At 48.9% G+C, this 23909-nt stretch overlaps 1 protein-coding gene and 1 pseudogene across 10 annotated transcripts in view; both read left to right on the forward strand.

The window, feature by feature from the left end:
- Positions 1 to 23909, forward strand: part of LOC149341873 (lysosomal alpha-glucosidase-like) — a 55653-nt gene that overhangs the window by 17944 nt on the left and 13800 nt on the right. For 8 of the 10 annotated variants that reach the window (XR_016282980.1, XM_089544122.1, XM_089544125.1 and 5 more), the window contains 9 exons: positions 1112 to 1287; positions 3091 to 3259; positions 6745 to 6841; positions 6949 to 7061; positions 10825 to 10950; positions 11657 to 11905; positions 12967 to 13080; positions 13801 to 13885; positions 19494 to 19623. Coding sequence is in view for 9 of the 10 variants with exons in the window: in XM_089544122.1 (XP_089400248.1) it covers positions 1112 to 1287; positions 3091 to 3259; positions 6745 to 6841; positions 6949 to 7061; positions 10825 to 10950; positions 11657 to 11905; positions 12967 to 13080; positions 13801 to 13885; positions 19494 to 19623 (1259 nt within the window). In the remaining variant the exon portion in view is untranslated. The remainder of the gene's footprint in view (positions 1 to 1111; positions 1288 to 3090; positions 3260 to 6744; positions 6842 to 6948; positions 7062 to 10824; positions 10951 to 11656; positions 11906 to 12966; positions 13081 to 13800; positions 13886 to 19493; positions 19624 to 23909) is intronic. The other 2 variants (XM_089544131.1, XM_089544126.1) reach the window with 2 other exon arrangements.
- On the forward strand, positions 17401 to 19060 carry LOC149341874 (uncharacterized; annotated as a pseudogene).

Consider the following 23909-nt stretch of genomic DNA (forward strand, 5'->3'; position numbering starts at 1 on the left):
ATTCGCGAAGACCCTACGACTTTGGTGCTGTTAGGTGGAGCTAGGCCAGCCGAAGACGTGATGACCGACGTCAGTGAAATTATTCGCTAGCCTAGCGTCCGTCCCGCGTCCCTGCCAGCTTCGTCTTTTTCATGAAAATATTTTCAGCTGATTCGTCGCAACTTGCATTTGTTGGTAGCGACAGAGAATGGCTTTTGCGGGCGCTTGCCCTGGCAGCGAGAGAGTTAAATAAGTGCGTGTGTACGGATGAAAAACTGTGCCTCTCACAGTTTTTTTCTTCTCCATTGTCCCCACTTTAGTGCGGCATTTCTTTGCCGTGCTCGGTCGTTTGGCCGGTAGGTCAACGTCACGGGCCGTTTGAGCTGCGGCCAGTCGCCTGTGCACGAGGAAACAAAGGTGCCATCGGCTGATTTCTCGCTCCCACAAGCCTTGGGCTAAGGATGTGTTTCATTTTCTCATTATTCCTATCGCTTGTATCTTTTTGTTGGTCTTGTCCTCTCAAAAGGCCAGCAAACCGAGCACTTCTCTCGGGCAATGTACTTTTCTTTTGTACTTACAAATTTTCACTGAGTTGCACTCCTGCAACCCGTATTCAATAATTTCCGTTAATAAAACCCGTTGCGGGGCTGTTTAAATTTCAAGAAAGGACAATAATCTCCACCTGCTGAACTTTTAAATAGGGGAAGAAATTGTAAGAGGTCACATACGAACTAAAGAATACCGTCTTTCCCATAAGGCCTAATGACGTTTCATTAAAAAAAATTACATTATTAAAAGTTGCAGTCCAGTAAGCAAGTTTTATTGAATGAAAGAAGAAGAAATTGTTTTCTGAGGACAAGAAATGGCGCAGTAATTGTCTCAGATGTTGGTGGAAACCCGAACCGCGCCGTAAGGGAAAGGAGGAAGGTGGGAGTGAAAGAAGAAAGAGCCCAATGGGCACCGAAGCTCTCTTGGACGTCCTGTGGATGTTCAGGATGTCCGCAGGAGGTCCAGTGGAGGTTCAGTGCCTATAGGGAGAAAAAGAGGTGCCGTAGTGGAGCGTATTGAACGCCAGTCGTGATTACCAAATCCTGAGTGATTCACTTAACGGTGTACATTGCTTCGCGGGCAGATATACGACGCCTCCGAGGAGCGCTACGAGGTTCCGGATCCTGTGATCCCCGTGGAGATGGACCTCGGCTCACCGCTCGCCCATGAAGGTGATGTCCAGATGTACGCCACCAGCTACAGCCTGGCCAGCGACCCCTTCAGCTTTCAAGTGCGACGCACCAAGACTGGCACCGTCATGTGAGCGGACGCTAATCGTTTAGTCTCCTAAACATGCATCTGCATTCACGCCACCGTTACTTCCTCCGTACGAGCGCACCAACGTTACCAATCTAGCAAAACTGCTGGGCACAATCCATCAACCAAAACTTCGTAGTTGCTATACACAGGCATGGTAACGGCGCCCTGAAGACGTCATGTGTTGCCAGTTTCGATGCCTATTTAACAGGCGGGCTGCTTGGAATACAAGGGTCGTGATATTTGGACGATGGTGAGGATAAAAAAAAGAAAAGAAAGAAAGAAGAAATGAAAAATAGACTTCGTTGTTGAAATTGTCGCTTTCAAATAGTAAAGTAAAACTCTAGTTTGGGCAAGTTGGTTCATGATGAAATAAAAACTAGAGTTTTACTTGACCATATTTCTCCTACAATGGGCCCTTTCCTCTTTCGAATGGCGTCAGTCCTGTGTTTTGTGTGCCTTCTGTGTCCCCGTTTCTTGCGCCATACAGTTTTTATTTTTTCAAATAGTACTTGCTTGGTTTCCAGCCGTACAACACTGCTGGACTGAATAACGTGAAAAGATACAGCTGACGTCTTTTTGCTTCCTGTCGACAAAAATGAGCAGATCGGTAGCTTCAAGCCGAATTTATAGAGAAATACCTTCTTTACGCAACCTATTAAAAATGATTGTAACGGCTGCCTACAGATTTGTGTTCGTCAAAGGTTGAGTTCATTGCTGCTCTGGCCCTGGCACATTAAAGCAGATAAGAAGCGGCGAAAGGTGGATACTTCTCCTGTGTACGAGGTCTGAAAACTTCTGGGGATGAAACTGTATGATGTCAGTGGTTCACCCGCCACCATACATGGATATACGAGTGTACTTTAATTTGAAATTTCCAAGACTGACATCGCAATGAACTGCAGACCTGAATCAAACTGCACAACTGTTTTGGAATAAAAAAACAAGCGGAAGAGGTATTATCAGCTTTCTCCTTGTTATTTTTCTCAGCGTCGCCAAAGCTATTTGATATTCATAAACAACATGTTGTCATACTTTTCGGTCAAACTCTGCATATGAAAATTTTAGTCAATAGGTGCCTAGGCTATGTTGACCTTAGCTCGCTCGTTCGCTCGCTCGCTCGCTCGCTCGCTCACTCACTCACTCGCTCGCTCACTCACTCACTCACTCACTCACTCACTCACTCACTCACTCACTCACTCACTCACTCACTCACTCACTCACTCACTCACTCACTCACTCACTCACTCACTCACTCACTCACTCACTCACTCACTCACTCACTCACTCACTCACTCACTCACTCACTCACTCACTCACTCACTCACTCACTCACTCACTCACTCACTCACTCACTCACTCACTCACTCACTCACTCACTCACTCACTCACTCACTCACTCACTCACTCACTCACTCACTCACTCACTCACTCACTCACTCACTCACTCACTCACTCACTCACTCACTCACTCACTCACTCACTCACTCACTCACTCACTCACTCACTCACTCACTCACTCACTCACTCACTCACTCACTCACTCACTCACTCACTCACTCACTCACTCACTCACTCACTCACTCACTCACTCACTCACTCACTCACTCACTCACTCACTCACTCACTCACTCACTCACTCACTCACTCACTCACTCACTCACTCACTCACTCACTCACTCACTCACTCACTCACTCACTCACTCACTCACTCACTCACTCACTCACTCACTCACTCACTCACTCACTCACTCACTCACTCACTCACCATTTAAGTGTCACTCTCGTCCTCACGCGCGGTCGCAGCTTCGACACGGGCGTTGGGGCCCTGGTGTTCTCGCACCAGTTCCTGCAGCTTTCGGCGCGCCTGCCCAGCCGCCGGGTGTACGGTCTGGGCGAGCACGTGCACGACCGTTTCGAGCACGACACCGGCTGGAGGACGTGGCCCATCTTCAACAGGGACGCATTCCCCGAGGTACTTCCGGTGTTTCAGTCACGTAAACGTGGTGGTCATATGACACCGAGCTACGGTGCACTACAAAGCAAGAACAATGAGCCGATGCGTCGTTTTATCACTTCGTCCGTTCTCTATAGAGAAAGAGGGAGAAACTAATAAAGGCAAGGATTTTAATCAGACACAATGCCTGGCTGGCGTAGGGAAGAAAAATTCAGCCCACCGTGTTCGTGGGTGAGGGCGCTTCGTTGTCAAAAGACGGCCATGAAGTAGAGAAGCTGATAAAAAAGGCGATCTTCAGCGCTGTTCACGCCACACTGTTATTTCTCGCCGATGGACACGGAAGTAGGCGAGGACCCCATAGGCGTTGCAGAAGAACTTGCATTGGGGCTAGTTGGTTCATGATTGAAGTTCAGAATGGCGCAAAAGACACACACACAGGAAAAAAGGGGACGACAGAAAGAGCGCCTTCTTTCTGTCATCCCCTTTTTTCCTGTGTGTGTGTCTTTTGCGCCATTCTGAACTTCAACCCCATAGGCAGGGCAACAAACAGCGTAAGCGGATCACTAACACTAATCACAAGGAAAAATAACTTATCAGAGTGGAGTGGTGAGTTGGGCTTGTTGGTTCACGAGCAGCGCTTGTGATGTGTTTTTTCTGTCGCCCCGTCTTCGCGCTGTTACCAACATGAAAAGTTACTTATCCGCACTGGAGCGAAATTATGCGAGTTGCATGGTCGCTGGAACTCTCTTGCCACGAAAACGTGCGGCTTGATGTTACGGTCGTGACTGGACTTACAAAACAATGTCGAACACATATTGCCCATCCTAGCTTAGGTCGCCGCCGACCAGAAAAAAAAAAAGAGAAATCAGCTATGTTTTTGCCTTACAATCCCTATAGCTGCGTTTCCATCGTGCTTCCTGAGCAGCTCTAACACAAATACAACACTGAAATAATTTAATGCTTTGCGCTACATGACGAGCAATAGGCAAAAAAAAGGGAAAAAAGTTATCTGTTCACATCGCGGTATCAACAAAGAGAGTTAGAGATGACTCTTCCAAGACTGAATGAAAGAGTTCGCTGAACACAGCCTGCAGGTCAATCCATGATAACTTATCGTTACTGGGCTGAGCGTGGGAACAACAAATCTCCACACAATGGGAATAAAAAATAGACTCGGACTTTCTGATCGGTGTCTGAAATCTTCATTCAGCCACGACATCCCAGAGAACTAATTTGTTTAACACTTCTCGACACGGCGCAGAGCTGTCTAGGAATCATTTTGTCGTGTTCTTTTTTACTCAGTCTGTTTTTGCTTCATCCGTGATGTCGTCAGTGAGGAAGGGAGTGTTTCAATCTTTTTTTTTGCGTTTGTGGTTTTGATCAATGTGAAATTAATAGTGTAACTATTGTATCACTGAAAGATAATTGACTAGAAAGCAGAAGAAAAAATTCAGGGGGCACTTTGGCTCTCTAAAGTGCTGCAAGGGGAAAGCGTTTCCTGGCACACTGTTTGCTTTTTATTTATTTATTATTCTTCATATTTTGTTTTATTTCCTCTTTTTCTTATTTTTTTTTCCTTTCCTTCACTTTATTCCTTTTATTTTATTTATGAACCCATGCATTCACTAGATGCGCCTTTAATCATGCTCGAACCTTGAGCCTTCGTGGCGGAGTGGTAGTGTCTCCGCTTCAAATGCCAAAGGCTCTGGTTCGATTCCCACCCCCGGCGCAGTTTCTTTTTAAGCAGTGACGCCGAAAGGCGGACAAATCTGCCGACGCGTCTATCGACACCGCTGCCAACAGCGTCTGCTAACGACAGCATGAGGCATTAAAGGCTTTCGCCCTAATAGTCACCACATATCGCCGGTGGTATCCGAACGCGCGACTTCCGAATTTCGCGTCCGGTGCTCTACTGAGGAATGGCGACGGCTGTCCAGTCTTCTGCTCTCGGGGTATTTACGTGTAGTGTAACCTAACCTTGGGAGCGTTCACCAGCGCCACCATCGTTCATAGCGGCGGTCGTAGTACGGCCTGTATTACAGCGAGTGCCACGTGGGAACGTGGTCGAATGGTGAGGGCGGAAGCTTTGCGAGATCCCTCTTATGCTGCCTATGGAATCAAGACTGCCGCGAGGCCCTCGTTAGGCTATTTAGCAGACTTGGAGAGGGAAATGAGGGGTTCGTTATGACACGGCCGCTAGATACAAAGCGAAAAGCTTTGCATCAAGCGGCCGTGGTTATGACATACACATGAAGGCAGACAACAATCTCCGAAACCAAGGAACATAGGGAATGGTTCAATCTTTTTTTCAGTGTGTGGTGTTGATCAATCGGAAAATAGCAGTGTAATTATTTTATCGCTGAAAGATAATTGATTAAAAAGTGGAAAACAAAACAACCCACCGGCGGAATGTGTTTTTTTTTTTCTACTTTGTAGTTAGTTATCTTTCAGCAATAAAATAATTATACTGTTAATTTCCTATTGATCAACACCACACAGGCACACAAAAGAGAGATTGAACCATTCCTCTATGCTCCTTGGATTCGGAGACTGTTGGCTTCCTTCGCATGCATGCCATAACGAGCCCCTCGTTTCCCACTCCTTGTCTTCGCAATGAAGAAAGAGGTAAGGAAAAGACAAATATGTTAATAACGGGAAGCTGTTCTGGTTAGCTGCTGTATGTTGGGAAAAGGGAAACCGATTAACAAGGGAAGAAACAGTAGAGACAGAACGCACTAAGCTCGCGAAAGAGAGCGGGGGTCGCTGCAGCCACAGCCTGTCTCGCCAACCTGCGGACCTAAGCAACACAACGTGCACATTACACGCAACGTGCCTTGACGGTCGCCATCCCTGTGCTCCATCAGATAACGGTTGTGAAGTGCGCTTGTCTTTCCGCTGTCCGTCGAGGGCGGTCGCATAGTATTCGCCGTCTTCTCTTCACATGAGCCGGTCCATGGAGCGCGTCAAAAGGCGAGATTGAAGGCTCGGGTTTAGATAATGTAGGCTTGAGTCCGATGGGGCTGCTTAGTTTTGTACAAGGTGAAGATGCACTCAGGCCTGCACGAGAGAAGCTTAGCAGCTACGCCAATTTTCAATACCAGTGCGGCGTGCAATATGAGTGTCGCTGGGAGCAAACCGGGCGGATGCGCGCGGAGGGGAATCACCGCCTCGCGCCCGATCTAGGCGGACGTGGTTATGGTCAGCCGTTTGTTGATGTATCTTGATAAAGACAACATGCATGCCTGGGTCGTCAAGAGTCCCGCGCCTGTTGAAGAAGTGAGGCAAGGTGTTCACTTAGTCATGACACTCACCGAATTTGCCGGAATTACCACGCTATCTGCAGAGTTGGCCTACACGTACAAGAGTTACAGCCATTATTGCGTTCGTTGGGAGTCGGGCAGTACAGCCATGTTTTTTGCGGAGGACCCGCAGCTGTTCCGGAGATGCTGTGTGCGTGGTCCAGATGTGCATGCGACGTCGATGCCCATTGCTATTCCTTGCAGGACTACTCGAACTTGTACAGTTCGCATCCGATGTACCTGTGTGTCGAGAAGGACAACAACGCGCACGCTGTGCTTCTGCTCAACAGCAACGCCATGGGTAAGGCTCGATTATACACGTTTACAAAAGGGCTTGATTGGACATGTGCTGCTTTGGAAACAACAGTGTCTTGTCTTAGTCACACGCTCTGTTACTTTTTTTCATAGAGGTTCAGCTTCAGTCAACCCCCGCAGTGACGTTTCGGACCACCGGCGGCGTCCTTGACTTCTACTTTTTTCTCGGCCCCACTCCCGAAGACGTGGTCATGCAATACACGGAGGTGAGCTGTGCACATCTGTCAGACATGCACGATTTAACCAGGTACATGGGAGGCGAACGTATTAGCATTTTTCACGGTGCTAAAACACCTTTAATATCAGCGTGCGTTTCGCAGGTAGGCTGAGGAGCGGGAACAAGAAAGTGAAAACAGCGGGTTCCTTGTAGGGCCCCTCAGCTCAGGGGTATAGACCGTTTACAGCGCGAAGTTCTTCCGTTTGAGACCAGGTGACGCCACTTGTGCGCTCAGAACACGGCGCCATTACGGGCCTCGTAAGTCGCCGGCGTGTAAGCCTCGACGCAGCAGTGGAAATATCGCGGGTGGCGGCCGAATGTGTTCTTCCTACGAAGATGTGAAAAGGCAGAGAAAATACGTGCTGTGTTGTGGATTACAAGGACTACGACAGAGAGTTAAAAGTGAGGGATAAAATCGCTTGCGAGTTTCACGGAACCGAACTGCACAAGGAAGTACTGCCCCTGTTCGCGCCCGTTCGCCATGCATCTTTTCCGAACGAGTGAACGCAACAAACACATTCGCCAGCGCTGGATAGCCAGTATCGAAAGAAATTGGTTTCTGTGTTGGAAAATCTGCGAGGGTAAGTGCACAACATAGCCGCATGAACAAGCTGTTGTTCCACCGAAACCGTCGCTTCGGGGTTTCATTTGCTGTGCTGTGTGCCAGACCCCATTGCTTGTAAGTTAAGGTGTGGGGACATTCGTAAAAGAAGCGCCCGAGGCCGAAAACAAAAAGACGACTTACGCTTCTGCATACCGCTACTGTATATTCTGCAGTCCACAGCCGTGCGAGCGGACAACGCTTACCGTCAGTCTATGTACTATACACGCCGTTTTGGGGCTTCTGTTGAACTTCGCTCCAAGTAGCGCGGTTCTCGTGGACCATAATCGAAATAAAGTATTTGCGTTGCGGCTGTTGTGTTGGGTGGTTGTCACTTCCTCGCGGTCCATACGAGACAGTGATTAAATGTGACTCCGGCTCACAGTGAAGCTGATTACTTACAACCAACGACACCTCGAGCACTTTCAAATCCGCATATCGAGCATGGAGCATACCACAGTTTTATATGCCAGCCTGACATAATTGTGAACTTCGCGTAGTATGGACGCCTTGCCATGTGCGTGCTTTAACAATTATATCGCGGAATCCTTCTAAACGATTGCACGCCAGCTTGTGAAGGCTGCTTGATGCATGGTACTGCGTATGTACATGATTAGTTAACATTTGTGTGTCTATTTATTTTTGTCGCCTTTCTGTGTTTAACAAACATACAGAAAATATTTTAAGTTTCCTAAGCACTGTTAACAGGTTGTAAACAAATGCGTGCGATGTGAATGCGAGCGTTTTAGAGCGATGTCTGCATGCATGTGCACAATACGACAACGGCCTGCGCTGCCGCAGGAGCATTGAACCTTGCCGTTTTAGATAATAGCAATGAAAAAAAAAACATTAAGCAAAGCCTTCAAATGATGCAAAGACAAGCATTCAGGCGATCCATACGTTGGCACGATGAGGCGGAGAGCTCAGCGGCTCTCCGCGACATGAAGCCCGATCACGTTTTCATGCCTTAAGTGATCAAATCAGGGTTCTGACATGTCCTTCGAAGCTTTTTACAAACCACACTGACGTCTTCCCACTCCTTTACAACCGTGTTAGCCGAAACACTCCCTGTCGAAACCGAACCACCAGACGCAGCAGCCGTCTCGACGAGGCGCGCGCCAAGCGGTCGAGAGGCGTGTAATGGCGGCGTGATCACGTGATCAAAGATGGCAGCCCCCATGATGCGGCGCTATTAAGCGTCTATACTTCGGCTGCCGCCTCCCAACGGACTCGATCCACCGGCTGCAGCTGGGGAGCGGATAGGGCACTCTCCCATGGGATGTGGGCGTGCTCATAGGTAGTGGAACAGGTTAGTACGTGTTGCTTGATAAGTAGATACAGTATACAGTACGGTTGATGGAGGCTGGGGGTGAATTTTGTGCGCAGTAGGAAGACACAAACAAATGCTATTCATAGTGCAGGGACGACGCTTTTGCGGCGGCCACGTCGCTTAAGGGTTGTGTAAGGTATTGTTACCCGCCGCTGTGGCTCAGTGGTTTGATCCCTCTTCTACTAAGCCGGAGTACCCGGGTTCGAACCCGACTGCGGCGGCCGCGTTTCGATGGAGGCGAAACGCAAAAGGCGCCCGTGTGCTATGGGTTATGTCAGTGCATGTTAAAACTCCCCAGGCGGCTGAAATTATTCCGGAGCCCTCCCCTATGGCACCTCTTTCTCTATTTCTTCTTACTTCTTTCTCTTTCTCCTCTATCTTTCTCTCTTTCTTTCTCCCTTCCCTCAAGGCATGGTTGAGGTGTCCGACAAGTGCCACAGTTACCCTGCCTTTCGTCTCCAGATAACCAATCATTTAAAGGGATACTGAACCAAACTTTTGGAGCTGCTCTTTTGCATGTAAACAAAAGCTTGACTGCTAAAATTGATAAATATGACAAGCATTTTAGCGAAAAAGGCGGATAACATGCTTTTTTTCGCGATTTATTGCCGTATCGTTGCACCTGGTGGCCGCCTGTGGAAGCTGCGACTAGACGTCATAACACCCGCGCGCCCACCGTTCCCGCAGAAGCACGATTGCCATCGCTACTCGCGGCTTTTCTATGTCTGTCGCCTGCTCACGGCGTACACAGATACGTCAAAATGTTAATCGATGCTGTCTACATACCATAACATTATGCACGCTTACGTCCGCTAAATGCAGCTACTTTGTCCGGACCTTGTGCCATTTCTAGCATTCTCGCTTTTAAAACAGAAGCCCGACGATGTTCACACTAGTGGCGCCATCTAGTGGTTAGGAGGGGAAGCATTGTTGTCAACAAACCGACACCCCTCTTAGCCTAAAGGGGGCAGAATCATCACTCTAAATAAAAAATAAAGCAAATTTATTACTCTTAAGTTTTCTTATGTGCAACAGCAGATGAAGCGAAAGACTGGTGGCCCATTTATGGCCAGTGAACGCGCTGAAGAAGCCAGTAACAACGACGCAAGCAGTCCGAAGCGAGGTTTCATGCGTCGAAGGGCGCCGCCATATTTGTCGCCGCGGGAGGGTGCCATGACGTCACGCTTTCCACCTCGCGCCGACCGGGAGGGCTTGGCGCGCGCTCATGAAACATCGAAAATAAAACCATCCGCTGAAAAATATGCGCAGTGACGACTAGATTTCGGTGTAATCACATTCCGAGAATCTATATTCAGCCTTTTTGTTCAATTCTCAGATTTTGCTTCAGTATCCCTTTAAGGTATTACATCACATTATCTTGTAATAGGCGCATGAGCTACGTCGCTACTTTAATTATTTCGTTATAGTCATGTCTGCACATGTTGTCCAGCCGAACAGGTGTCTAGCGACAGACACTCTGCTTGCTCATCCCAATTATATTTGCTTAGCCTTTCAGCCTGCAGTGTATTTTTCTTCTCCATGTCTTGCGTTCTTTTTTCGCATTCGTTTTTGTTCTCCTGAAAGCAACAAATCTACTTCTGCACACGTACCAAGTAGCTTGCACTTTGTAACTGACAATTAGTCTCATTTTCTCCACTGAATGTTTTGGAACAGAATGTGTGTTTTGAAAGTTCTTCGTTTCGAAGCAGCATTATGAATGACATGGTTTAGCTTCAGTTTGTACAAAGATATGGAACGGGGGTGACAGAGAGAGGACGGCACGAGACAAGAGCGGGGAATATATGCGCGCACTGTTCGCAGGCGGTGGGCCGTCCGATGATGCCTCCGTACTGGGCACTTGGCTTCCACCTGGGCCGCTGGGGCTACAGGACGACCGACTACGTGCGCGACACGCAGAAGAAGATGCGTGACATGAACATACCGCAGGTGGGCACAGCTCTTTAGCACCTGCACTTATCTGCACGTGCGCCTTCTAGATTTTCTTCCGAGGAACGATCTAAAGTGATTTCATTGTGACTGCAAGACACCTATAGATTTTCCTTAGTTGACGCTATTTCAGTTGGTTGCGGTTCTTCTTTAAACAGAATGTGTGTTTTGGGTCTAGGGCCAGGCCAGGAGGTTAATCAGAAGCAGTTCCGCTCCCTACACTGGACAAAAAAAGGGTATTGCAAAAAAAAAGACAGGGATGAAATAGCGAATAAAGACGCTAATGAATGATTTACGTGCAGAAGACTCGTAACCTATCGTGTAAGCACGACGTCGTCACGAAGCGAATTTTAGCTCGTTGTATTTCAACAACGCGACAGACTGAATGATGCAGTGGTAAGCAGCTGCCTTGTACCTGGGAGATACTGTGTTCGAATCCCAATCCCGGCGGAGGCCCCCGATCTCCCAATCACATCCCCATGCGTGTGCTCGGCTTCCTCGGGAGTGAAACTCTTCTCAAAGTTGCCACAGGGTTTTAGGCCACACTGTCATTGTTTCACCGACAGTCGTTGTTTCATACTTTCTTGTACTATTTAACATACTGTTTAACAAAAAATAAAATAAAGAAGCATGTTTCATGTCACTGCCCATGTGTAAGGAGCCGGTACCGTTGCCAATGCGACGTCTTCTCGCTCCCAATTTCCAGGATGCTGCTCACGTTGACAGGGACATTCTGTTCAAGCACCGGCTATTCACCCTGGACAAGAACAACTTCGCCAAGCTCCCGGACTTGGCTCGAGATCTGCGCGGGCGCGGCCAGCGCGTCGTGCTCGTCATGGAACCAGGCGTGGCGGTGCCACGAGGAGAACCCGGTTCGTACGAGCCACTGGAGAGCGGCGAGCGGCTCGGAGTGTTCGTCAACGATACCTGGGGCACGCAGCCCATCCAAGGCCTGGTGAGATACGGCGACATCCATAACAGGCTGAGCATGCAGCGCTGACAGACGAGGGACGAAGGAGAGCTAGACGAGACTTAAAGAGCCCTGTGTGTCTCGTCTCTCCTTCATCCCTCGTCTGTCAGCGCTGCATGTTTAGGATGTCAAACCAACTTGCCCAGCAACGCACCCTGCTCACTAACTAGATCTTACTTCGCGATCAGAAGCAGGCAAATAGTCTTCAACTCTGGTCTCGAAGTCATGCGTAGGTATGTGCGCCCACTCTTGGGGCCACTCCTGGCTCAGCACACCCTTGATGTCCGGGAAGAGGTAGACGCTACGTAGGAGCCGGAACGAGTGTTTAAATAAAATGATTTTTCTCGTTTAGTTCTGTTTAACGACGTACGGGACCACAATGGGCCGAGAAAGTTCTCTTCCGCATAATTCTTTACCATGTAGAGTGCAAGTTGGGGAAGCATTTGCAAATGTACAAAATTTTCGCACCAAGAACAGCAGACTTAACCCCGCCGTGAGGGAAGGGAGGAAAGTGGGAGTGAAAGAAGAAAGAGAGGAAGAGGTGCCGTATTGGAGGGCTCTGTAAAAAATACGACCACCCGGGGATCTTTAACTTGCACTGACATCACACACCACACTGGGGCCTTCTGCGTTTCGCCTCCACCGAAACGCGGCCGCCGCGGTCGGGTTCGAACCGGGGTCCTCTGGCTCAGTAGCCGAGAGCTCCAGTATTTCGCCCGCGTACTGCGGGTTAAGACAGAGAGTGAGAGGCAGCAAAAGAGAACAAGAAAGGTAAATGCAAGGAGAGGATGCCAGAGCACATCGAGCTACGTCATGCTTCTGTGAGCCTGCGGAGCATGTGAGTGTATGTGCGGCGTTTAGTATTCTGATTGACGGTTCACTGTCACACGTCTCCTCGCGCATATGTCGGGCTTCGCTTCGACGTCAGTGTGAACTACATTGATTCATTCGGTCTTCTGACGAACTTATTGTGCATTTTATTTTCGCTTTTGCTTTCGATCTATTTCTATAGCGTTAGCCTTTTTTCTTCCGTGTTACTGTGGCAGGGTTGGCCTGGAACCATCGTGTTTCCCGATTTCGGAAACACCGTGACTCAAGCCTGGTGGGCGGAGCAGCTAAAGGAGTTCCACAGAATCGTGCCTTTCGATGGCTTGTGGATTGTAAGTACATGCAGTGTCTCTCGGGCACGTGTGCTCATTGACGTGAGCCACGGTGTTCAGTGGGAATGAATATCTTATGCTCTATCCTTTCTTGCGCCATATATGTAAAAAACATACAGAAACCGATATGTACTTAAGTAGTACGCGTGCATTTCCAAAAGTGGATGTACACGAAGAGTGCTACATTTTAGAAGCATTTGAAATGCAGCATTACTTTTAACCGTTTTCTAGCGCACTTAAAAGCATTCTTTAACTGGTTTAATTGGAAGCGTCGGTCCTTTTTTGTCTGCCGTGGGCAAGTTGAAAGTTTCAGTAAGAAACTCGCTGAGATCGGTAAGCAGTCCACTAACAGCGTCATTTACGTAGCGGCAGATTTATTCTTAATTCTGTGGTGTCGTGAACAAAGGGTGCCAAAGTCAAAATTCCTGCGGCATGTTAACCACAGAAATCCTGCTCTTGGCGGCGCTTGATTAGTGATGCTGGTACAGCCACGGACGGTACCAGCGCAATCTACAGCGCCTGCCTGTTTCGAATACTTGAGAAGTTACCGATAAGCCTTAACTAAACAGTTGATTAAGTAATAATAAACTTTCCTTGGTGTGCTAGATGGCAGGAGAAAACGATTTTTTAGTTTTACTCATTCGAGTTGAGGCGGTACATTTATGAACCTGTGGTCGACGGAGCAGTGACGCCAGAGGATGTTCTCACTTTTTCCCACAGACTGCCAATGAGCCGTCCAACTACGCCAACGGTTCAGTTAACGGGTGCCTCCAGGATAATCTCAACCAGCCGCCTTACAAACCAAGTAGGTGCATGCACACACTACGTAACATCTTGCTAACGTATAGGCCGTCGGTAGCAGTTAAAAAGCAGCAAGCAGGTCAGGGAATGTGCTGCGATGAATAAGTTTAGCGATGCTTTTTTATTATTTCGTTATTGTTTTAACCGGGAACCCAAGCGGAGATCCGTTCTATTATTCAGTTAGCTGAAGCAAGAAACCTGTCATTTAATTGTGTACGATAAATGCCGCATCCAAAGAGGCGAAAAATTCAGGGGGCACTTTGGCTCTCTAAAGTGCTGCAAGGCGAAAGCGTTTCCTGGAGCACTGTTTGTTTTTATTTGCTTTTTATTTTTCTTATTTTTTATTTTTGCTCCTTTTCTTGTTTTTATTGTTTTTTACTTTTATTTTCATATCCTATATTATTTTCTTTTCATTTTTGCTTATTTTCTTCTTTTTATTTTCCTTTCCTGACTTTATTCCTTTTATTTTATTTATGAAACCTATGCATTCACTAGATGCGCCTTTATTCATGCTGGAACCTTGAGCCTTCGTGGCGTGGCGGAGTGGTAGCGTCTCCTCTTCAAATGCCAAAGGCCCTGGTTCGATTCCCACCCTCGGCGCAGTTTCTTTTTAAGCAGTGACGCCGAAAGTCTGCCGCCGCGGTGGCTCAGTGGTTATGGTGCTCCGCTGCTGACCCAAATGACACGGGTTCAATCGCCGCGGTGGCTCAGTGGTTATGGTGCTCGGCTGCTGACCCAAAAGACCCGGGTTCGATCGCGGCCGCGGCGGCTGGAATTTCTTTGGAGAAATTCTAGAGGCCCGTGTACTGTGCGATGTGCAGTGCACGTTAAAGAACCCCAGGCGGTCGAAATTTCCGGAGCCCTCCACTACGGCGTCTCTCATAGCCTTAGTTGCTTTGGGACGTTAAACCCCATAAACCAAACCAAACCAAACCGAAAGGCGGACAAATCTGCCGACGCGTCTGTCGACACGGCTGCCGATGCGTCTGTCGAAACTCCTGCCGATCCGTCTGTCGACATTCCTGCCGACGCGTCTGTCGACACGGCTGCCAACGCGTCTGTCGAAACTCCTGCCGACGCGTCTGTCGACATTCCTGCCGACGCGTCTGTCGACATTCCTGCCGACGCGTCTGTCGACACTCCTACCGACGCGTCTGTCGACATTCCTGCCGACACGGCTGCCGACGCGTCTGTCGACATTCCCGCCGACGCGTCTGTCGACACAGCTGCCGACGCGTCTGCTAACGACAGTATGAGGCATTAAAGGCTTTCGCCTCAAAAACACGTAGCAACAAAAAGTTTTACTTCTATACCCGCCGCGGTGGCTGAGTTTCCGGTAAGGCGCCCGTCTACCGAGCCGGAGTACCCGCGTTCGAACCCGACCGCGGCGGCCGCGTTTCGATGGAGGCGAAACGCAAAAGGCGCCCGTGTGCTGTGCGATGTCAGTGTACGTTGCGTTTCGCTGGGCGTTCCTTCATTGTCATCGTACCTGGACGCGTATTCACAGTTATTGTGTAATTTCCTTTCCTCAAATTCATTTTAAGGCGAAAGCCTTTAATGCCTCATACTGTCGTTAGCAGACGCGTCGGCAGCCGTGTCGACAGACGCGCCGGCAGGAGTGTCGACAGACGCGTCGGCAGAAGTGTCGACAGACGCCGGCAGCCGTGTCGACAGACGCGTCGGCAGATTCGTCCGCCTTTCGGCGTCACTGCTTAAAAGGCTCAAGGTTCCAGCATGAATAAAGGCGCATCTAGTGAATGCATGGGCTTCATAAATAAAATAAAAGGAGTAAAGTCATGAAAATAAAAATGAAATAATATAATAAACAAAAACGAAATAAAAATAAGATGTGAAAATAAAATAAAAACAATAAATAAGAAAAGGAGCAAATAAATAAATAAAAACAAAATATGAAAAATAAAAAATAAAAACGCAAATGAAAACAAACAGTGGCCAGGAAACGCTTTCGCCTTGCAGCACTTTAGAGAGCCAAAGTGCCCGCTGAATTTTTCTCAATTACTGCCCCTCTTTCTGTTGCTTCTTTCACTCCCACTTCCTCCCTTCCTCTGCTAACGAATGACAGGTGTTTATCGATATACGCGAGACAGTTACTGCATAATTTCCTTTCCTCAAATACAATTTTCATTTTCTTCATTACAGCCCCTCTTCCTTTTTTAACTCCCACTTCCTCCCTTCCTGTACGGTGCGGGTCGAGTGTCCACCGAGATGGCAGAGAATTACTGCGTCATTAATTAGCGAGCTACAGGCCATGACTACGCTTAAGCTGCGCTGTGGTTAAGCGATGTAATGCTACTGATGATTTACTTGGGTAATTTTTGACGTCATCAAAGGATGACGGGTGTCCACCGAAATATGTGAGACAGTTACTGATTAATTTCCTTTCCTCAAATTCATTTTCTTCATTACTGCCCCTCTTTCTGTTTTTTTTTCTTTCACTCCCACTTCCTCCCTTCCTCTACAAATGGATGACGGGTGTCCACGAGATATGCGAGACAGTTACTTCTTAATTTCCTTTCCTCAAATACAATTTTCATTTTCTTCACTACGGCCCCTCTTTCTCTTTCTTCCTTCACTCCCACTTCCTCCCTTCCTGTACGGTGCGGTTCGGGTGTCCAACGCGGCGGTTGCTAGGCAACGGCTCTTGCTGCGGCTCCGGCGCACAGCTACAGCCACGGGCATATGGCCGACGTGCGACCACGCTCGACGAGGCGAAGTGGCTGGCGTAGTGAAGCTATCGCTTCAAAAAAGAAAACTAAAATAACGGCACTTAACGTCCTTATTACGAGAGTTTAAATGAAAAAGCATATATCGCACAATGCCTACGCTAAGTTTACCTTTATTTACGCTTGTTCACCGCGAGTGCACCTCGTGAAAGTAGAAAGCTAAAAACAGAAACGGAGCTCCGCCTCTCTCTATAGATGGAGGGTAAAGGCCTCTTTGCAGACACTATGTTCGGGTTCCGCCCCCACATGTCTGCCCAGGATGTCCTACTCCAACCAAACAAGGACATAATACGACCCACAGCCATGCAACAAAACGACAAGGCCATTCTCGCCCTCGATCATAAGGGGGCGTTTGACAATGTTAAACATGGTACCATACTAACTTAAACACCACTAACTGCGGGGCGAAGGTCTTCGCCTATGTCAGAGATTTCCTCTCTGCGCGTCAGGCACTCCTCCGGATCGGACGAGAACCGGCGTATTCAGCATGGTATGGCCGATGGCATGGGCATGTACTCAAAATCCCCACCTCCCCCCTTCCCCTACCCCTTCCCGAGAGGCATGGGAGACTGCCCTCCTCAACTGCTCCTCGCTTGAGTCCCAAAGGGCTCTGGTGAAACGGGTGAGAGACGGGGCCTCGTCATGCGGTGTCCCGAACTAGGGACGCCGACCATGCAGCGGGGCCACTGTGTGGCTCCCAAACTCTATTTCATGAAATAAAAGTTTTCACCACCAGCACCTCCGGATCGAGGACGAGGAATACGGCCCGTACTCTATGGGTACACGAGGTACACCTCAGGGGGCGTTGTTATCACCGCTCCTTTTCAACATCGCCATGATGCACCTGCCCGGCCGACTGGCTCAGGTGGAGGGCATAAAACGCGCACTCTACGCAGACGATATTACAATCTGGACCACCGAGGGGAGCCTTGGGGAGATGGAGGACCGCCTTCAGCAGGCCGCCTCCATAGTCGATGCAAATGCTGCCGACTGTGGTCTCCAATGTGTTCCCGCCAATTCAGAGCTTCTACACGTCAGGACAAATCACAAGGACAACACGTCTCTACACATATCTCTGTCGGGCGGCCCCATCAGAGATGTGGAAGAGCTTCGGATCCTGGGTCTGCTCATCAATAACAAGCTTAGGCCGGACTCTACTATAGCGAAACTCAAGCGCATAGACGAACAGGTAGGGCGCATGATCCACCGCGTTTCCAACAAGGGGGGTGGTCTGCGGGGCAGGGACGCGCTGCGGCTCGCCCATGCCTTCGTGACCAGCCGGATCCTCTACGCCGTGCCGTACCTACGCACCACCAAACAAGACGAGCGCAGTGACGCCATCATCAGGAAGGCAACAAAGCAAGCACTGGACCTCCCGGTGGTTACCTCCAACGCCAAACTGAAGGCGTTGGGAGTGGTAAACTCCTATCAGGAGTGGCGGGAGGCCCACCTCGTGAACCAATAGACGCGGCTATCGAAGACGGTTCCTGGGCGCCGCCTGCTAAACCGCTTACACATCCAACACACATGCATACCAGAGGGGACTGAGAATATCCCGGTGCTGTGGCGCCATATGCTCTGGGTCGCTCCTCTCCCGTGTAACATGGACATGGCTTCACATGACGGCAGACGACAAGCGCGGGTTCGCACGCTTGGGAGGAAATATGGATCTAAACAGGGCGTCTTCTACGTGGACATCACAGGTCCGTTGGCCCGCGGGATACTACACGGCTGCCGTAGTCCACCGGGAAATGAATGTTGATGGGCTATCTTTTCGGGCCCCAAATTCAACGCAGGCAGAGGAAGTTGCAATAGCTCTCGCTGCCGCCGAACCAAAATCGAAAACGGTTATCACAGACTCTCGCCGGGCCTGTGAACATTATCTTTCAGGAGAAATGTCACCTCTTGCCTTCCAAATTCTAACACTGGCTCCCACCGATTCAACTCGCAGAAACGTAATCTGGGCTCCTGTCCACCAGGGTCTACAAGGCAATGAGGCCGCTGATGCGGCCGCCCGAGCGCTCACATACCGGGATCCTCATCCTAGCTCCCCTGGCTCAGAAGCTCATAAACCGCTTCTGCGGTTCCGCGAAATCTTAATTCATTACTGCGACAGCCACCGCCTCTACCCGGCACCTGCCAAGGGGGTGAGTAAGGCAGAGGAGCCAACTCTGCGGCGCCTGCAGACAGGAACTCTCCTCTGTCCTGCCATCGCCAAACACTTTGATCCGAACATAGATGGGCGCTGCCCGCACTGTGGAGATATCTGCGATATCTTTCACATGGTATGGGCACGTATTCAGAATTCTCACCTTCCCCCATCCCACCCGAGAATCATGGGAAACTGCCCTCCTACCTGCTGTACACTGGAGTTCCAAGGGGCTCTAGTAAAGCGGGGGTGAGATGGGGCCTCGTCATGCGGTGTGCCGGACTAAGGATACCAACTATATGGAGGGGTATTCTGACCCCCAAACCCTCTTTGAGTAGTTTCTCACCACCACCACCATCTCAAGTAGGTTGCTCAAGCCCGTGACTTGAACTTGTAACGCACGCTAGCACCGCGTTGGGCTTTGGGGCCGCGGCCAGCCCAACGCGGCGCCATGGGCAGCAGGCGATGCGCATGCGCAGAGAGCAGCGGGGTGACATCAAGTGATAAAAACCTCTCCTGACGGCACAAATCCATGGCACATGCGCTAATTTGCGTCATTGGGCAAAGAGGGTGCCACGAGTCAGTGCGCGCACGAAATCGGAGCCCATATGCTAATGCATTATTCTCCACATCAATTGCATTGATCCCCCAAGAATTTGTTTTCGTATCTGCATTTTATGTTTTCTTCTTTACCCGATGCATCTTATATATGTGCGCAGAGACGAAAGGGCAGCGTCTGTTCGAGCGGACACTGTGCATGGACGCTCTACATTGGTTCAAGGGCACCAAGTACCGCCACTACAACGTGCACAACCTCTATGGCAAAGCCATGAGCCAAGCCACAGTAAAGTATGCTGCCAACTGACCAGCCACCCCCCCCCCCCCTCCCCCCGCTCCTTATTTTTGTTCACTTGTCGTTTTTAGCCCAAGAGAGAGGCAGTCACCTTTGTTGATTTCATTCCAAAGGTACAAAACGCATGGCGAAGACAAAAAAAAATGTGCATTGCAAGCGTACTTGAACCGAAGAGAGAATATAGGAGTGCTGTAAATTCTACCGTACAGTCCGCAGGGTATAAAAATTTAAAAGCTAAATATTCGGGCTTTACGGACTGTACTGCATTTTATTTTAATTGCACTAAATAATAGCCTATAGCTCAATTTGAATCTATGTACCGGGTGCGCGCTGTACACCGGGTGCGGTATATAGTTTAAAGGGTCCGGAAACTATAGTGGAAAAATTTTTTTTAGCAAAATTGTTTTCGCAAAAACGTTTTAGCTTACTATGCACCGGGTGTGGATTGCGTACCTGAAATTACGGTGGAAGCAAAGTTACGCATCTTCAGTTTCGTTTTTTATTGTGACAGTAGAAAGTAGCTTAAACAGAACGAGAAATTCTCGAGGTTTAGTCTCACCATTGAGGCTCTTCCACGTCCACTTCCTGCTCTTTCGTTTCCGGAAGAAGGTATTCGTGATCCGTAAATAATTTCTCCCTGCGAACTCTACTAATAACTCCCCCCTGCTATTCCTGGAGCCTATGCCATAGTCGCCTACCGCCTGTTCTCCGGTCTGCTTCTTGCCTGCCTTCGCATTGAAGTCGCCCATTAGTAGAGTGTACTGAGATTCAGTAAAACGGCGATTTGCATAACACCCTAGGCCTGGTTATGCAATTCCATCGACATGCGGAGCTTTTTTTTTTAGACCCGGTGGAGAATTGCGCAGCACCGAGATTCGAACCCTGGTCCTCTTCCATGCGAGGCGGATGTTCTACCTCTACGCCATCTCTGCATCTTAAAGAAGTTTTTGGTCTGCCAAAAAAGTTTCCCCCTCCCGGCCATACACGGAGTAGGCGAGGGCCAGACCACTTCCCAAGTGCAAGTCCCTATAACTGCTGGACCCCTACACCAGAGACTGCTCTTGTACCAATTTAGGTTTAGTCATCCTCGAGCTCGAAAGCGTTCTGAGCGAGCGTGGCGGACTGGTCAACTACTCCTCGTTGGTGTGTGTGGGTCCAAACCACGAGCTTTGGTCCAATACCCCTATCCCAGGCGCCTCACCCCAGAAGAGCCGAGCACCAGGCCGGGGGAAATCTTGTACCCAGTGAAAACCGGTGGGTACCCGGCGGCACTGGGGATGGAACCCAGCACCTGCCGCATGCGAAGCGGATGCCCTTACCACTACGCCAACCCAAGCGTGACCTTCGGTACAGCATCTGCCTCGCATTCGGGAGGTACTGGGTTCGATACCCAGTGCCGCCGGGTACCCACCGGTTTCACTGGGTACAAGATTTCCCCCGGCCTGGTGCTCAGCTCTTCTGGGGAGAGATGCTTGGAAAAAGGATCTTGGACCAAACCGTTGCGTTGACGAGTCAGTGATTCGTTCCGTCTCGTGCGGTAAAAGTTTACTTGTGGTCCTTTTTTCTCATTCGCCTTCCTTGGGTTTCTGTCTGCACGAAGCAAGCTGAGTTGAGTTCGACTGCGGGTTCCACTGCTTCCCAGTCATTTCTTACCCACATTCGACGGGTCTTTTGAGGCACAGGCTACCTTCTCATGCGATGCACCCCCGGAGAAACGAGTACTATGACCGGGCGACCGCCTGTTCCCATTCGTCTGACCGGCTGGGTAGACCGGAAGCCGCAGGAATCAAGCCCCTGACCTCCCGAAGCCTAGGCGAGCGCTCAAACACGAGGCCACGGCTGCGGCCAATGGGGTCGTACTTTACGCAAAACACCCACTTTGCGTGTTATGGTCGGTTTCTCGCTTATTTGGATTGTCAGTAGTATTATTGGATGCAACTCGAGAAAGAAGCGGCAGATGCCTCTGAAAGTAGGCCCTCCAGCCCATGGCGTCGACCATATATTCATGACGCCGCAGTTAATCGATTAAGCAGTGGTTATTCCCCATTCATCTGCCGCCCGCTGCGATTTCACGCTAGCAGTTCCAAGGGGATCGGTCAATGGGTAGAGGGGGAGAATTGATCAAGGGAGAAAATCGATCGACGCAATTAGTTCGTTTAAGGGTCATCTGCCGTTTCGTTCTTAAGTTTTATCGGACTATAGTAGCTAAGCATGCGCGAGTACTTATGCGGTTCGTGCACATGTACGGTTGTTGTGAGCCTTTATTATTCGATTATTTCGCCCTGTCTTCATCAGACGTGGTGGTAAGCAGCCACGTTTGCTTCAAATGAGAGCAGGAGTATAGCAGCGATTTCGATCCCAACTCGAAATAATGTCACTTGGCAGCTGCAGTGTCAGAGTGTTCATTTCATTAACAAGACCACGGGTCACTGTGGCCACACCTGTAAAGAATATTTTTCCTTCCGTTATGATTAGGAATTGAACTTTTCGAAATCTCCAGTATACAGTCCCCACCCTAGTGTATAGTTCGGAGAGCTCAATTTTGGCTGAAATAAAAAAACATTTTTTTCACTGCATTCTTCGCATTGATCTCTACGTATGCATATACTACCCATGACTGTAAACAATTTTTTAAAAATAGGCTTTTTGAGTTAGAAGAGCGCCTTTTTCGGCACAACATTGCCAGTGGTGTAGTACATAGAATACAGCGAAGATGTGCTAGCAGCAGGCTGGTTAACTGATACTGAATAGTGAACTTTCTATTACTGGTAGGCTCTTCAATTATTGAGAGGCGAGTATCCCACCGAAAGAAATATCAATATCAGTTTTTAGAGTTTCGAAAACGTGATTACTCTCGGTGATGTAGCCCAACAAATATTGACTACATCCATAGTACAACACTTTGGGCGAGTTGGTTACCTACATTCATTATTACAGCGCAAAGACGGCACAGAACAAGAAGGGGACACAACAGCGCTGACTGTCAACTAAGTTTTATTCAAGACCAGTAGAGTTTTTATACCACCTGGCGATCAGAACAGGAAAACAAACATACAAGACTAGCTGTAGGCACTACATCGCGGCAAAATACATGCGCCTTCGAGAAGCTTGACGCAAAGCAACCTCTGCAGTGCATGCAACTAGTCGAAATCGCCAAAATTTCTTGAGCCACAGTGCCGAGGTTAATCGCGTTTTCAAAATTTTAAAAACTGATACGGATATTACTTACTGTGGGCTATACGCCTGTCAGGAATTAAGCAGCTTAATGGTAACAGTTTGCGACATGGGCGCGTTCCTGCCTCAACTTGACGTGAACACCCAGTGTCTACGTCAAAGAAAGCAGCGACCAATGGCAGAGAACTAAATGAAATGAAAACGAAATGGATCGTTAGAAAATATGGCCGCTAAACAGAGAGCAAGGGAAGATACAGAAATTAGAAGTTAACTGATGCACGAATGCGCTCCACCCCAGTCTTATTCTTCTAGTTATTTCCCTCTCATGATCCGGATCTGCGGTCACTACCAGCCCTAAGTTGACATATTCTCTTACTACTTCCAGCACCTCGCTACCAATTGCGAACTGCTGTTCCCTTGCTAGGCTGTTGAACATTACTTTGGTTTTCTGCATGTTAATTCTTAGCCCCACCGTTCTGCTCTGCCTGTCTAACTGAATGATCATGCTTTGGAGTTCTTGTCCTGAGTGGCTTAGCAAGGCAATGTCATCAGCGAATCGCAAATTACTCAGGTGTTCTCCATTAACTCTTATCCCCAACTGTTCCCATTCCAGTCCCCGGGATACCTCCTGTAAGCAGGCAGTGAAGAGCATTGGCGAGATCGTGTCTTCCTGCGTGGGGTGGAATGGGGTGGAGCGCATATGGCAGGTTCTCTCAGATCATGAATGGCAGTTTACCAATATCCCTGAAGAGAAAAGTATACAACAGCTGTATCCTAGCGGTACTCACCTATGGGGTAGAAACGTGGAGGCTAACAAAGAGGGTTCAACTTAAGTTAAGGACAACGCAGCGAGCTATGGAAAGGAAAATGATAGGTGTGACGTTAAGAGATCGGAAGAGGGCGGAGTGGATGAGGAACAAACGCGGGTTAATGATATCTTAGTTGAAATCAAGAGGAAGAAGTGGGCTTGGGCAGGGCATGTAATGCGAAGGCAAGATAACCGCTGGTCCTTAAGGGTAACGGAGTGGATTCCAAAAAAAAGTAAACGTAGGAGGGGACGGCAGAAAGTTAGGTGGGCGGATGAGATTAAGAAGTTTGCAGGGATAGA

The sequence above is a fragment of the Amblyomma mixtum genome, chromosome 5, assembly GCF_055824585.1.
Source record: "Amblyomma mixtum isolate Tamu chromosome 5, ASM5582458v1, whole genome shotgun sequence".
In the NCBI taxonomy this organism is placed as follows: domain Eukaryota; kingdom Metazoa; phylum Arthropoda; class Arachnida; order Ixodida; family Ixodidae; genus Amblyomma; species Amblyomma mixtum.